Genomic DNA, 11,920 nt, shown 5'->3' on the forward strand with positions numbered 1-11,920 from the left:
GAACTGAAAGAGAAAAAGTGCCTTTGATTAAGCTAATAGGATTTGGGTGAACTGACTCTAATTCAGCAGTATTTATTACCACTGAGAAGACATGAGTTAGTCCCACCACTACATTTATTAATCTCTATGCAGGATCTTTCAAGAAGATTAAAAGCACTACATTGTCACTAGCCAATCTTCAGCATAGTTTTATTTAGCTTATTTACCCTGTTCTATGGGATACAGGTGGCGCTGTGGGTTAAACCACAGAGCCTAGGGCTTGCTCATCAGAAGGTTGGCGGTTCGAATCCCCGCGACGGGGTGAGCTCCTGTTGTTTGGTCCCAACTCCTGCCAACCTAGCAGTTCGAAAGCACGTCAAAGTGCAAGTAGATAAATAGGTACCGCTCTGGAGGGGAAGGTAAACGGCGTTTCCGTGTACTGCTCTGGTTTGCCAGATGCGGCTTAGTCATGGTGGCCACATGACCCGGAAGCTGTACGCTGGCTCCCTCGGCCAATAAAGCGAGATGAGCGCCACAACCCCAGAGTCGGCCACGACTGGACCTAATGGTCAGGGGTCCCTTTACCTTTACCCTGTTCTATAGCCTCAATAAGCTCTAAAATGGCTTGCAAAATATTCTCACAATAAAATCTAATTCAATTCCAGTATCGGGAACAACAGCAGCCCTGTGCTTATATGGAGCCACGTTTACTTTTTCTTCTTCTGCCCTCACCCTTGGTCTTTCCTTGTTCTCTACTAGGCAAGAGCTCTCATTGAAGACACCAGAGGCAAAGGGATGGGGACAAGAAACCAAACCTCACTCGGCAAGTCTTCCCATGTTGGCACCAGCTCTCACTGAAGACTTCTGAGGCAAAGGAATGGGACCAAACAACTGAAATTTGCTCACCCCCCATGATATCCAGGCCTGTGTGTATGGAAATCAGTGTTGGTTCTGAGCGGTTTGTTGTTTTTTTTTGGTGAGGTGGTGGAATATATCAGGGGAGATGTGTGCTTTATGGCTGGAGAGATGGTGTGCACAAATGCTGAGTAAAACAAAGAGAAGAAAATGTTTGTGAATTGGCAGAGCATTGCTTAGGAAGGAGGGGACTGGGCAAACCAAATTAATCTGGTGGGAAAGTAAAATAATAGGAATGCAAAAATGTATTAAAATCCTGACCTTCCTCCTCCTCACGTTTCGTCTTATACTGCAGATAGACCCCCCCCCCTCATTTGTCACTATTTGTGGCATGTTAATGGCAATGCTCTACCGAAGCCTAGGAACAAAATTTCTAAATTTCTCATTTGATTCCTTGTTTATTAAAAACGTGAACCTAGTAACATTTCAGACTCTACGTTCTGTGTCAAGCCTACCTGCTCCACTTCATTGCCTGCGTATTGCACTGCTTCATTATGCGGTTCTTCCAACATTTCCAAGTTTAACTCCTCTATGAATTCGTTCCTTTCATCATCCAGCCATCCTTCTTCCAGCTGTAAAGAATATATTAGTACATTACTTTCGGTTAGTGGGGAATGCATGCTAAAATAAGGTAAACCCAAATGGCAATGCCTGACTAGTTCTTTTTTTATCATAATGACTCTCTTTGGAATACTGTGGTCTTGGAGCTCATCTCTCAAAAAGGCAGAGGGGGGGAAAATGATCATTAAAAAAATTGGACTCTTAGGCCTTTTATCCCTTTTTGAAACATATCACCGATTTTCTCTCATAATGAGGAGGATTGCATGCACAGAACATCATTTCCTTTCAAAATGTGCAGAAGGCATACTGCATAATACCGAAGCTGTCATGTTCTTTACTTCTAAGGGTACCAGCTTAAAAGAATCCAGAGATACTAATATACGGCCATGAGACAATTGACTTCTTTCTCCCTAACAACCTCAACCCCAGTGTTATGCCTCACCGCCTGAACCTCAACAACATCCTCATTGTGTATTTCAATCACATTTGTCTTATTGATTTCTCAGGCAAACTTCCAGTAGTAGCAGCAGCAGCAGCAGCTACAACCACAACAACTACAACAACAAAAGAGTAATTGATTGACAATGTGCCTTTAAGGCATGTTTTGTTTTCCAGCTGTTCCTTAGGGATGCTTTTTTTAAAAAAATAAATCAGGAAGTACTAATTTAAAATATGTTGGTAAACTAACCTGCCTAAAACAGAATGAAGCCAATTCTGGGCAATTTAACCCAGAGCATTTTCTGTGTGCATCTGAGTAAACTTTTCTGTATAGAAAGCTGGGGGAGGGGGGGGAAATACATATAGTAGGAAAGAGGAATACTAGTGTCAATATTCTTCGTATCAATTGGGTAAGTTGAAAGAGTTTTTGGTAAATAAATCCAGCCATCCTTTCTGGATTCAGAAGTAGGCACCCAGGAGTTAGATTGTCTCTGTTTCAAGTTCAGGGCATGGACATAAGGTGATCCCTGACCATTCGGTCCAGTCGTGACCAACTCTGGGGTGGCAGCGCTCATCTCGTTTTACTGGCCAAGGGAGCCGGCATACAACTTCCGGGTCATGTGGCCAGCATGACTAAGCCGCTTCTGGTGAACCAGAGCAGCGCATGGAAATACCGTTTACCTTCCCGCCGGAGCGGTACCTATTTATCTACTTGCACTTTGACATGCTTTCGGACTGCTAGGTGGGCAGGAGCTGGGACTGAACAACAGGAGCTCACCCCATCGTGGGGATTCGAACCTCCGACTTTCCGATCTGCAAGTCCTAGGCTCTGTGGTTAAACCCACAGCGCCACCTACGTCCCTCCAGGGCATGGATATTAGACAAGAATTGTAATGGATATCAGATTAATCATATTTGCTGCTGATTGCTTCCTATTTGTCAGGAACTACTTTGTTAACAACAGTTTTATTCTACTAGATCCTTAATGAGCCTTAACTTGCTTTTTTATTTTACTGAAAGAAAACCTAAAGCATGTAGAGACATGGGACACATTTCCTGTTTTTTAAATCATTAGTTCAGATGAACATAATCAGAATAGGGCAATTTCCAATCTCTACATCTAACCCTCTATAGCCATAACTTTCATTGTATTGTCACTGAATGGTGAATGATAGCTTGGGAAGAATAATGGGAAAATATGTAGCTGGCTTACTCATAAGACTCTTGTGTTAGATTAGGCAAGAATATCTTAATGATGATTATATAAAGATTGGTGGGGGGTTTTCTTTGCTAAAATACATGTATGAGAAAATGAAAATTTACAATATTGCAAAAAAAAGAGAATACTCTCAATGATGACCCTCCTTCAAAACATCGATCTAGAACATCATTTCTATGTCAAAGATTGTAATTACTAATTATCTACAAATCTGAGCTCACAGGCAAATATAGAAATTCAAAACAAAGATTATATACATGTATATATTTATAGTGCTTATATTCTGAGGTTAGCTTTTTAACAGCACTATCCTATGGATGTCTACTCAAATGTAAGCTCCTCCGAGTTTAGTAGGCTTACTCCCAGGTATGTGTGCATAGGTTTGCAGCCTAAGTCAGTGTTTGACTTCAGAAAAGGCAAGTACTTAGTCACATGCTTAGTTTAGGCTGTAGTTCTATACACACTTAAGCTACACTGACAGGATGGTCTAAGACCACCCAGAGAACTTCATGGCTGAACTGGGATATAAACATGAGTCTCCCCAGCCCTAGTCCAATACTCTAACCATTACAGCACATCAAAAGTGCTTCTAGATCCCACTCCTGGCAGAATTAGCATAGTTGAAACAGTAACTGTAACAGGATATGCAGTCCCATTGTGGGAATTTAGAGCTACTTTTGTTATTTTGTATCAACCACATGGCCATGCGAATTTTGCTAGCAATAAGCATGGGCTGAAATGGGTGATTTGTACTTGACTGTAAATTGTATCCATAAAACACTATGTCTGGATGTGCCATTGCTGTACAGTGGTACCTCGGGTTAAGAACTTAATTCGTTCTGGAGGTCCGTTGTTAACCTGAAACTGTTCTTAACCTGAGGTACCACTTTAGCTAATGGGGCCTCCCGCTGCCGTGCGATTTCTGTTCTCATCCTGAAGCAAAGTTCTTAACCTGAGGTACTATTTCTGGGCTAGCAGTCTGTAACCTGAAGCGTCTGTAACTTGAAGCATCTGTAACCCGAGGTACCACTGTACTTTCTCGGTCATTTCTGTGCCTTGATAATTTCTGTGCCTAACCAAGAAGCTTGGAAACCAATGCCTTCCAGATATGCTTTGCAAATTAGGATAACATCTTTTCTTTTCCCTTGACCGTTTTATCCGCACAAGAGAGGCAAGAAGAGACTAATGCTAGGCCCCAGGTAGTCGTTGTTTGTTGTACAACTGAATCCCGAAAGACAGATGCATCACTGATATAAAACCCCTTAAGAGCCTATAAGCAGAATGTTTCAGCAAGCCATTTATAGTTTCAGAAAGTTATCTAAGCCTACAAGAGCCACAGCCAAGCTACATAAACCTGAGGTGAATTGCTTTCCTCTGCCATACTATACAGCTGCTTTTATCAGCACCATTTAGAATGTATAAGACTATAAAGGAAATATATGCTTCGAACTGTGATCCTCTATAACTACACTAGTCAAAGGAAGGCTTTCAGGTGACACTGAATTACATTTATTCAATGTAATTTATAGAGATTGTGCAGTTACCAGTGCTGAAAAATATCAGATCAATAACACAAGAAACAAGTGGCAATATAACCAACTTTGCCTGAACCAAAGACAGATGGATACAACAGGGGCAGCAGAACGTCCTTTTTGCTTTGTAGCAGGATATAAAAGGAAGTACAACTAGGTGTTTTTCTTCAACTATTCTCCCTCCTCCTTTTAGGAATCTGCATATAACTCTGCCTTCCAAAATATGGAAACATTTTCACAAAGCAGCAGAACTGTTTTCAGTCAATGAATGATGGTTATTCATATTTGCTACAGACCTTCAAAAATACGATTCGTTCTAAACTGCGTGTGAACATGATATCGTAATTCCGTGTACAGTTTAATACTTGGTTTGCTGTGTGGTGAAACTTCCTTGTACTTATAAATATTCTGGAAATATGACATGTGGAAATCAGAAAAGCAGCCCATATTGGAATTTCAGACCACCTTATATCATGAGAAATCAACATGCATTTTCTGCTACATGTGGGCAATTTCAATATGTCTTTGTGTTTCGTTGTGTATTCTACTAGACAATCAGCTGCATTCTTATAGGTATGTATGATTTTAAAGACTCATTCAGCTAGTACAGTGGTATTCAAGCTCCCTTTAACTTTGCATCTGCAGCTACAAAACAGTAAAGACCATCTATTCTCATTTTCTCCATTCTGACAGGAACTTCTGCGTTGCCATTTCCCCGCCAGCTGTTCATTATCTGCGGATGGCAGTGAATGTATGTGCCCTGCGAACCACCCTCATTCTCAATGCATCTATTTACTCTAACCTGCATCTCTGGTCTTGCTACCAGCAGCACAATTTTCTTGCATTCGTCGCTGGAGAGCAATGCCACTGCCTCCTCCCGGTTCTGGACATCTTGGCCATTTATCTATAAAACAAATGAAAGTGGCACATTAGTTTCCGTTTCCACAGCGCAACACACAATATAGAGCAAATATCAGCTCATTTGTGGCAAATGTATGGACAATGAAGCTCACACAATGGGCTCATCTTCAGCCCCCTCAGTGGTAAGTGCCTTCACTCAATTATGCGCTTACTGTAAGAGCCATATCGATCGTTGAAGGATGGCGGACATCAGAGGAAGCAGTTATGTTCATAAATGTCCAACCTGCGCCCTGGCAACATACATCTAGCAACACAATTAACCAGCCCTTGACAGGTGACGTTCATCTTTCTCTGTTCAGAGTAATGGAAGTGTCAGTCTGAGATAATAGTGCTGGTGGAAGCAAGACTGGTAATACTACAGCTGAAATCAGTCATACTGGAAGCTTAGAGAGAGCCAATTAGAGGTCTACAGCATTATCTCTCACCAGGCAATACTTACAGGCCACTGCTGATTGCTGTTTCATTTAATCATTTGATATTTGTGTGTCCGCACGAACACACATGGACGGACACACACACACTGGGTGCCAAAATTCATACTAGAGGCTGCAAATCCCATACGCCTTTACTCGGGAGAAACCCCCGTTGAACACATTGGGACTTCTGAGCAATCATGTACACTTAAAAGTGAATCTACAGTTGTTGCTTTTTAACTTTCCAAGCACAACTTTGTGTTAATGCCAAACAGTAGCCAGTGCTAACTATTTCTTAATGGGTTTGGCAGCAAATCCAGGGACCAGATGAACAACATACAAAATTGCTCATCTTTGAAATTCAAACCATTCTTCTTATGTGGGCGTTAGCAGAGAAGATTGCAGTATCTTTATGCAGCGCAGCCAACCTTTCCCCATATCTTATATTTCCATTTGCTTTTTTCACGAGCCTTTTTCAAGGTGTCTTCCCTCACATGATTACCATCATGTGATGGGCCAGGTGGGCATAGTCCCCCTCCATTGCACCACTACCGCCATTCCCACAGTCGTACAATGTGCAGAGGCAACAGTGACACATGCATAAAAGAGTAGAGCTAGGGAACACTTCCAGATGTGCAGTGGTGATTATGGAGGGGGGAAGAATGTCTGAACAGAGTTACAGTCACGGTGGGGAGGAAAAAAAAAATCATGAAAAATTTACGACATCTGAAACTGAAATTTGCAAGTTTAATTTTGGATTAATCGGGAGCTGCCAATGTAGGGCTCCCCAGTTGTTCTTGGGCTGCAACCCCCATCTTCCCTGACCACTGGACAAATTGACTGGGGCTGACAGGAGTTGGAATCCAACAACATATGGAAGGCAACATGTCAACTACCCCTGACCTGCATTAACACATCAAACATAAAGTGGCTGGTTGTAAGAATAATTTTGGCCAAAATATATCTCTCATCTCAAATCTCCAGGTGTCTGTATATGAAGTCACCTGTGTACACGAACTCTCAAGTCAGCATTACAATCTTCTGTTCAGTTCAGAGAAACTGAAGAACAAAGCAGCAGCATTTGAACTTAAGAAGCTAATTGCCTTTTAATAACTCATAAATTTATTGTATGAATGCTTTAAAATATATCGTATTTTTCCATGTATAAGATGCCCCCATGTATAAGATGCCCCCTATTTTTGGAGACTCAAAATTAAGAAAACACCCCTCAGCACTACCCGTGTATAAGATGAGCCCCAATTTTAAACCTAATTTTTTGGCAAAAAAACATAGTCTTATACATGGAAAAATACGGAAAAATATATTTACTGCAACTTCCTTAAATGTGTATGGATTCAAAGGAGTTAACGTATCTCAAAAGGGACCTCAACATTTTCCCTTTATGGTTGCAACCAAAATCTATGAAAAATGTTTTACAAACAGTTTTAAATTTTGTTTTATATCTATTGCATATTCGCTAGGGAATATTTTAATAAGGTGATTAATAAATGGAATGCATAAATGAGCAAGTGAATGAATGAACAGGGATCACCCCCCCCCCCCGGCTGACTAGCTATGGAGGAGAGGGGCTCTGCTATGCTTTCATTTTCTCTCTACCACGGATTAGCTATGACTTGCCTGCCATACTTCCTGAATTCCAGTATAATCATGAAAATGTTTAAAATCATTTACAGAACTGTAAAATGTGATGTTGCTGCAGCTTTCAGTTATCTCGGTTCATTTGCCTCTTTTCTCCCTCCCCTGTTGCCAATGCCTGCATTCAGAAAACACTGCAAAAATGGCATCTTGATGCAATTGTGCATAAGACTGCATGAGTAAGACTACCTTGGTGTGGCATTTCATCAACAAACAGAAATGCACATGGTGCATTTTGGAGGAACGCTGCACAAGAAGCCCCTAGGCAGATAGCACACACTAACAATGACATTAAGTTTGCTTTCTTGCAGAGTTTTTCTACTGTGAACGTATCAGCAACACAGATGAGCAAGAGGACACAAATGAACTGGAGGAGGAAGGCCTGGCTCCAGATTCTGTTTTGTGGGGAAGGAAGGGAAAGGCATCATGGGCAGTTTGCCACCAGTGGGCCACTGTAAGTGCCAACCATTCTCCGCTACAGTTCCTTGGTCCCTCTTCTGTTGTATCTGCCAGCATTGCCCATCCCTCATAGCAGTGATGGTGTTGTAATGGGCCATGAATTGAGCAGCTTCACTTGGCTCCTGGCCAGAGCTAGGAAATTCTGTAAGTGAGCATGCAGGAGAGTAGCAGAGCAGCAGTTTCAATCATCATCAAAGGACTCCAATGGAAGTGGACCCAGTATCTTGGGTACCGACACTGTGCCTGGGAGGATGCATTGCACTACGAAAAAGTTGGAAAACAAAAATGGAACAATGGAAAATCCCAAGTATGTAAGTCCTCCTTTGACATAAGGCCACATAATTTGGAACTCCGGTATCCAAAGAAAAATTCAGACGGCAGATATAGGAGGCTGCCTTCTACTGCGGCAGACTTGTCAGCTCAATATTCTCTGCACTGACTGTCAGTAGCTCTCCAGGGGGTCGGGCAGAGTTATCTCCAAGCCGTCCATGAAGATGCCAAGGATGGAACATGGGACATTCTGCATGCAAAGCAGATGCTCTACTAGTGAATAGCCATTCCTCGAGGACGTTTTGGAAGCACCCATGACTACAATGGGTTGTGTACTACAGCCATAATCCTGTGAAACAACTACGTAAAAATCCAACAACTATATATTTCATCATGTTGCAATGGCTGCATAAGTGAGTAGTAATGGCAGTTTATTTGGAAAATTAGACGAACACAAGGAAGCAGTTCAGCATTCTGAGATTTTGGCCTGCAAAATCCTGTCTTTTAAAATAATTCTTTTCACATAAACCTTGTATAATAAAATTGTCAGATCCCCTTGTTCTGAGTTATCTCATCTATAAGAATGGGTACTGACCCAGCACATTGTCCAATATGAAAGGAGCCTCCTAACCACAACTCATTTTCTGTTAAACTTAATGATCAGATTCCAACTCATATATCACATTGCCACACACACAGAAGCATAGAACCAGAGAACAGTAGAGTTGGAAGAGCTCCCCAAGGGTCATCTAGTCCAACCCCTGCAGTGCAGGAATCTCAACTAAAGCATCCGTGACAGATGGTCATCCAACCTCTGCTTAAAAACCTCCAAGGAAGGAGAGTCCACTACCTTCCCAGGGAATCTGTATCACTGTCAAAAATCCCTTACTGTCAGAAAGTCTTCTTAACAACAACAACAACAACAACAATTTATTATTTATACCCTGCCCATCTGGCTGGGTTTCCCCAGCCACTCTGGGCAGCTTCCAACAAAACACTAAAATACAATAACCTATTAAACATGTTTAGTCAGAATATCATTTCCTGCAACTTGAATCCACTGGTTCAGGTCCTACTCTCTAGAGAAGAAAACAAGCTTGTTCCATCTTCCATGTGACAACTCTTAAGATATTTGAAGAATAAATAAAAATTTAATATTTTAAAAAAAAAGATATTTGAAGATGACTATCATATTTCCTCTCATTCTCCTCTTTTCCGGACTAAACATACCCAATTCCCTCAACCGTTCCTCATAAGGCTTGCTTTCCAGACCCTTTATCATCTTGGTTGCCTTCCTCTGCACAGTGTGCAGTAGTAGAGAGCCAGTGTGGTGTAGTGGTTAAGAGCGGTAGTCTCGTAATCTGGGGAACCGGGTTCGCGTCTCCACTCCTCCACATGCAGCTGCTGGGTGACCTTGGGCTAGTCACACTTCTCTGAAGTCTCTCAGCCCCACTCACCTCACAGAGTGTTTGTCGTGGGGGAGGAAGGGAAAGGAGATTGTTAGCTGCTTTGAGACTCCTTAGGGTACTGATAAAGCGGGATATCAAATACAAAACTCTTCTTCTCTCTTCTTCTTCCAGCCTGCCAGTATCATCCTTAAATTGTAGTACTCAAGGTGTGGTCTGACCAAGCAGAATAGAGTGGTACTATTACCTCCCTTGATTGGGACACTATGCTATCTTAAATCCCAATTCTATCTTCTGCAGCATTAGCTATCCCTCCTAGTCTGGCTTCATCTGCAATTTTACATCATGGGTATCACAAATATTGAACATAATTCTGATGATTAGTTAACAACATTGCAAAGAGAACACTGAGCTGGAATAAGAAATGGTGTTTTATACGACATGGTCCAATTTTATTGAGTATGTGCAATCTATTGAACATGGCTTCTGTCTATCAGCTTCTCATGGGTGCTGTGGAGAATTCTTAGAACTGCTAGCATATTAGCAAAGCTATGTAGGGTCCGCTATGGTTTCAATTTGCACATATTTTTGTATACCACTTAGCAAGTTTTTCAAATATTAAGCAGTTCAGAAATGGTTTAAAATATAAATAAGTAATATTTTCTTGAACCAGAACAACCTGCCTTTGACTGGAGCAGAACTGGGCTACTAAGCACCAATTTTTTACTTTTATCACAGTGTACACATAACTAAAAATGCCCATAACATCAAATTTTGTTCTTTTTTTATCATTTTCAAAAAACGGTTCAATGTTCAGATCTGTTACATGGCCCATTACTTTTTAGTTCCTCTCTGCAAATTCATATCAGTCCAACATCTAGTCAAAGTAAGGTAATGCAATATGAGAATTCCCTCCCTTCCCCCATCATATGATGTGTGCACTGCAAAAAAGAAAAAAAAAATCATATCCCCCACTATACAAAGAAATAAAATAATATATCCTTGCAGAAGCCCTCACACTGAAACACGACTTATTATATGCCTGCAAAGCAAGGGCCGTTTTAGCCAGGCAGCTTGTAGATCCTATTGTGTTCCAGAGATTTGTTTGATTCTCAGAACTGATAGCAGAGTAAGAAATAAAGCTATGTTTCCCAGCAAAGATGTTTCCTGAGGAAATGAAAGACCTGGTGGGATAGAATCAGATTGATCTTGTAACATCCAGCAGGCTCTCAGGAAGGCTGAATTAATGCCTAGCAGTTGCAGGGTTGTTTGTACAGAAGCAACTTGCTACTATCAACAAGTATCACCAGACAACAAAAGGAAAACTGCACAAATTGCAAAAAAAGGGAAAATTGGTTCATGCACGTGTGAGCTTGCTTCAGTCCCCATGCTGGGGAAGCAGCGGCCATGGACAGGAATGGAAAGTGTTAGGTTACTGGGGAAGGGATGCTTGATTTCATATTTTTTTGACAACAGATGCTGTCATTAACATGTATTATAGGTCCCACCCCTGTCTACTTTCCATCTTCTAATGTTGTTATGCATTGGCTGAACACAGCAATGCCATGCTGGGCATTTTCTTCAGAATTTCCACTGGACTTAAAAAAGGTTTGCTGGGAAGAAATGTGGTCTTAAGTTTTTGTTCTGTGGTGCATGGTAGGAGCTCTTTCAGGCTTTTCCTGGGCCTCCATAAAAAGGTAAAGGTAAAGGTACCCCTGCCCGTACGGGCCAGTCTTGACAGACTCTGGGGTTGTGCGCCCATCTCACTTAAGAGGCCAGGGGCCAGTGCTGTCCGGAGACACTTCCGGGTCACGTGGCCTCCATAGTTTTGATTAAAAAAATGTATTTTGTTTACTCAGAAAGCCCTGGCAACATGAGTCCACAGTGCCCAGCTCTTCCTCCCTTCTCCTCCCTCCTCTGAAGCACTTCTCTCCATGGTATGCTCCTTTCTCTGAGCGCCCATTAGCCCCCGACCCAGTGCTGTGGCTTCCTCAGTCAGGCATCATGTGCCGATGATGTTACCTCCAGGAGATGGAAGCTAAAAATGAATGGAATGGCTTCCACTGCCATTCTATTTATATTGTTATACTTTTTTTGGGGGGGGGAGAAACCCCTCCTAAACTCAAGAAATTAATGAGTGCCAGAATCCAG

General features: G+C 41.8%; 1 protein-coding gene and 1 long non-coding RNA gene across 4 annotated transcripts in view; one reads left to right on the top strand and one right to left on the bottom strand.

Moving 5' to 3' along the window:
• The window catches only part of LOC307226008, a 113,307-nt gene extending 111,995 nt beyond the window's left edge, over positions 1-1,312 (top strand). Inside the window, exon 5 of the long non-coding RNA XR_013843242.1 lies at positions 739-1,312. This is a non-coding gene — a long non-coding RNA (uncharacterized lncRNA). The remainder of the gene's footprint in view (positions 1-738) is intronic.
• PDZRN4 (PDZ domain containing ring finger 4) overlaps positions 1-11,920 on the bottom strand; it is a gene marked incomplete at its 5' end in the record, with an annotated part of 233,043 nt that overhangs the window by 6,232 nt on the left and 214,891 nt on the right. For all 3 annotated transcript variants that reach the window (XM_079994130.1, XM_079994132.1, XM_079994131.1), the window contains 2 exons: positions 1,350-1,466; positions 5,447-5,548. In XM_079994130.1, coding sequence (XP_079850256.1) covers positions 1,350-1,466; positions 5,447-5,548 — 219 coding nt within the window. The remainder of the gene's footprint in view (positions 1-1,349; positions 1,467-5,446; positions 5,549-11,920) is intronic.

The sequence above is a fragment of the Podarcis cretensis genome (assembly GCF_951804945.1).
Source record: "Podarcis cretensis genome assembly, chromosome: 10".
NCBI classification, from domain to species: domain Eukaryota; kingdom Metazoa; phylum Chordata; class Lepidosauria; order Squamata; family Lacertidae; genus Podarcis; species Podarcis cretensis.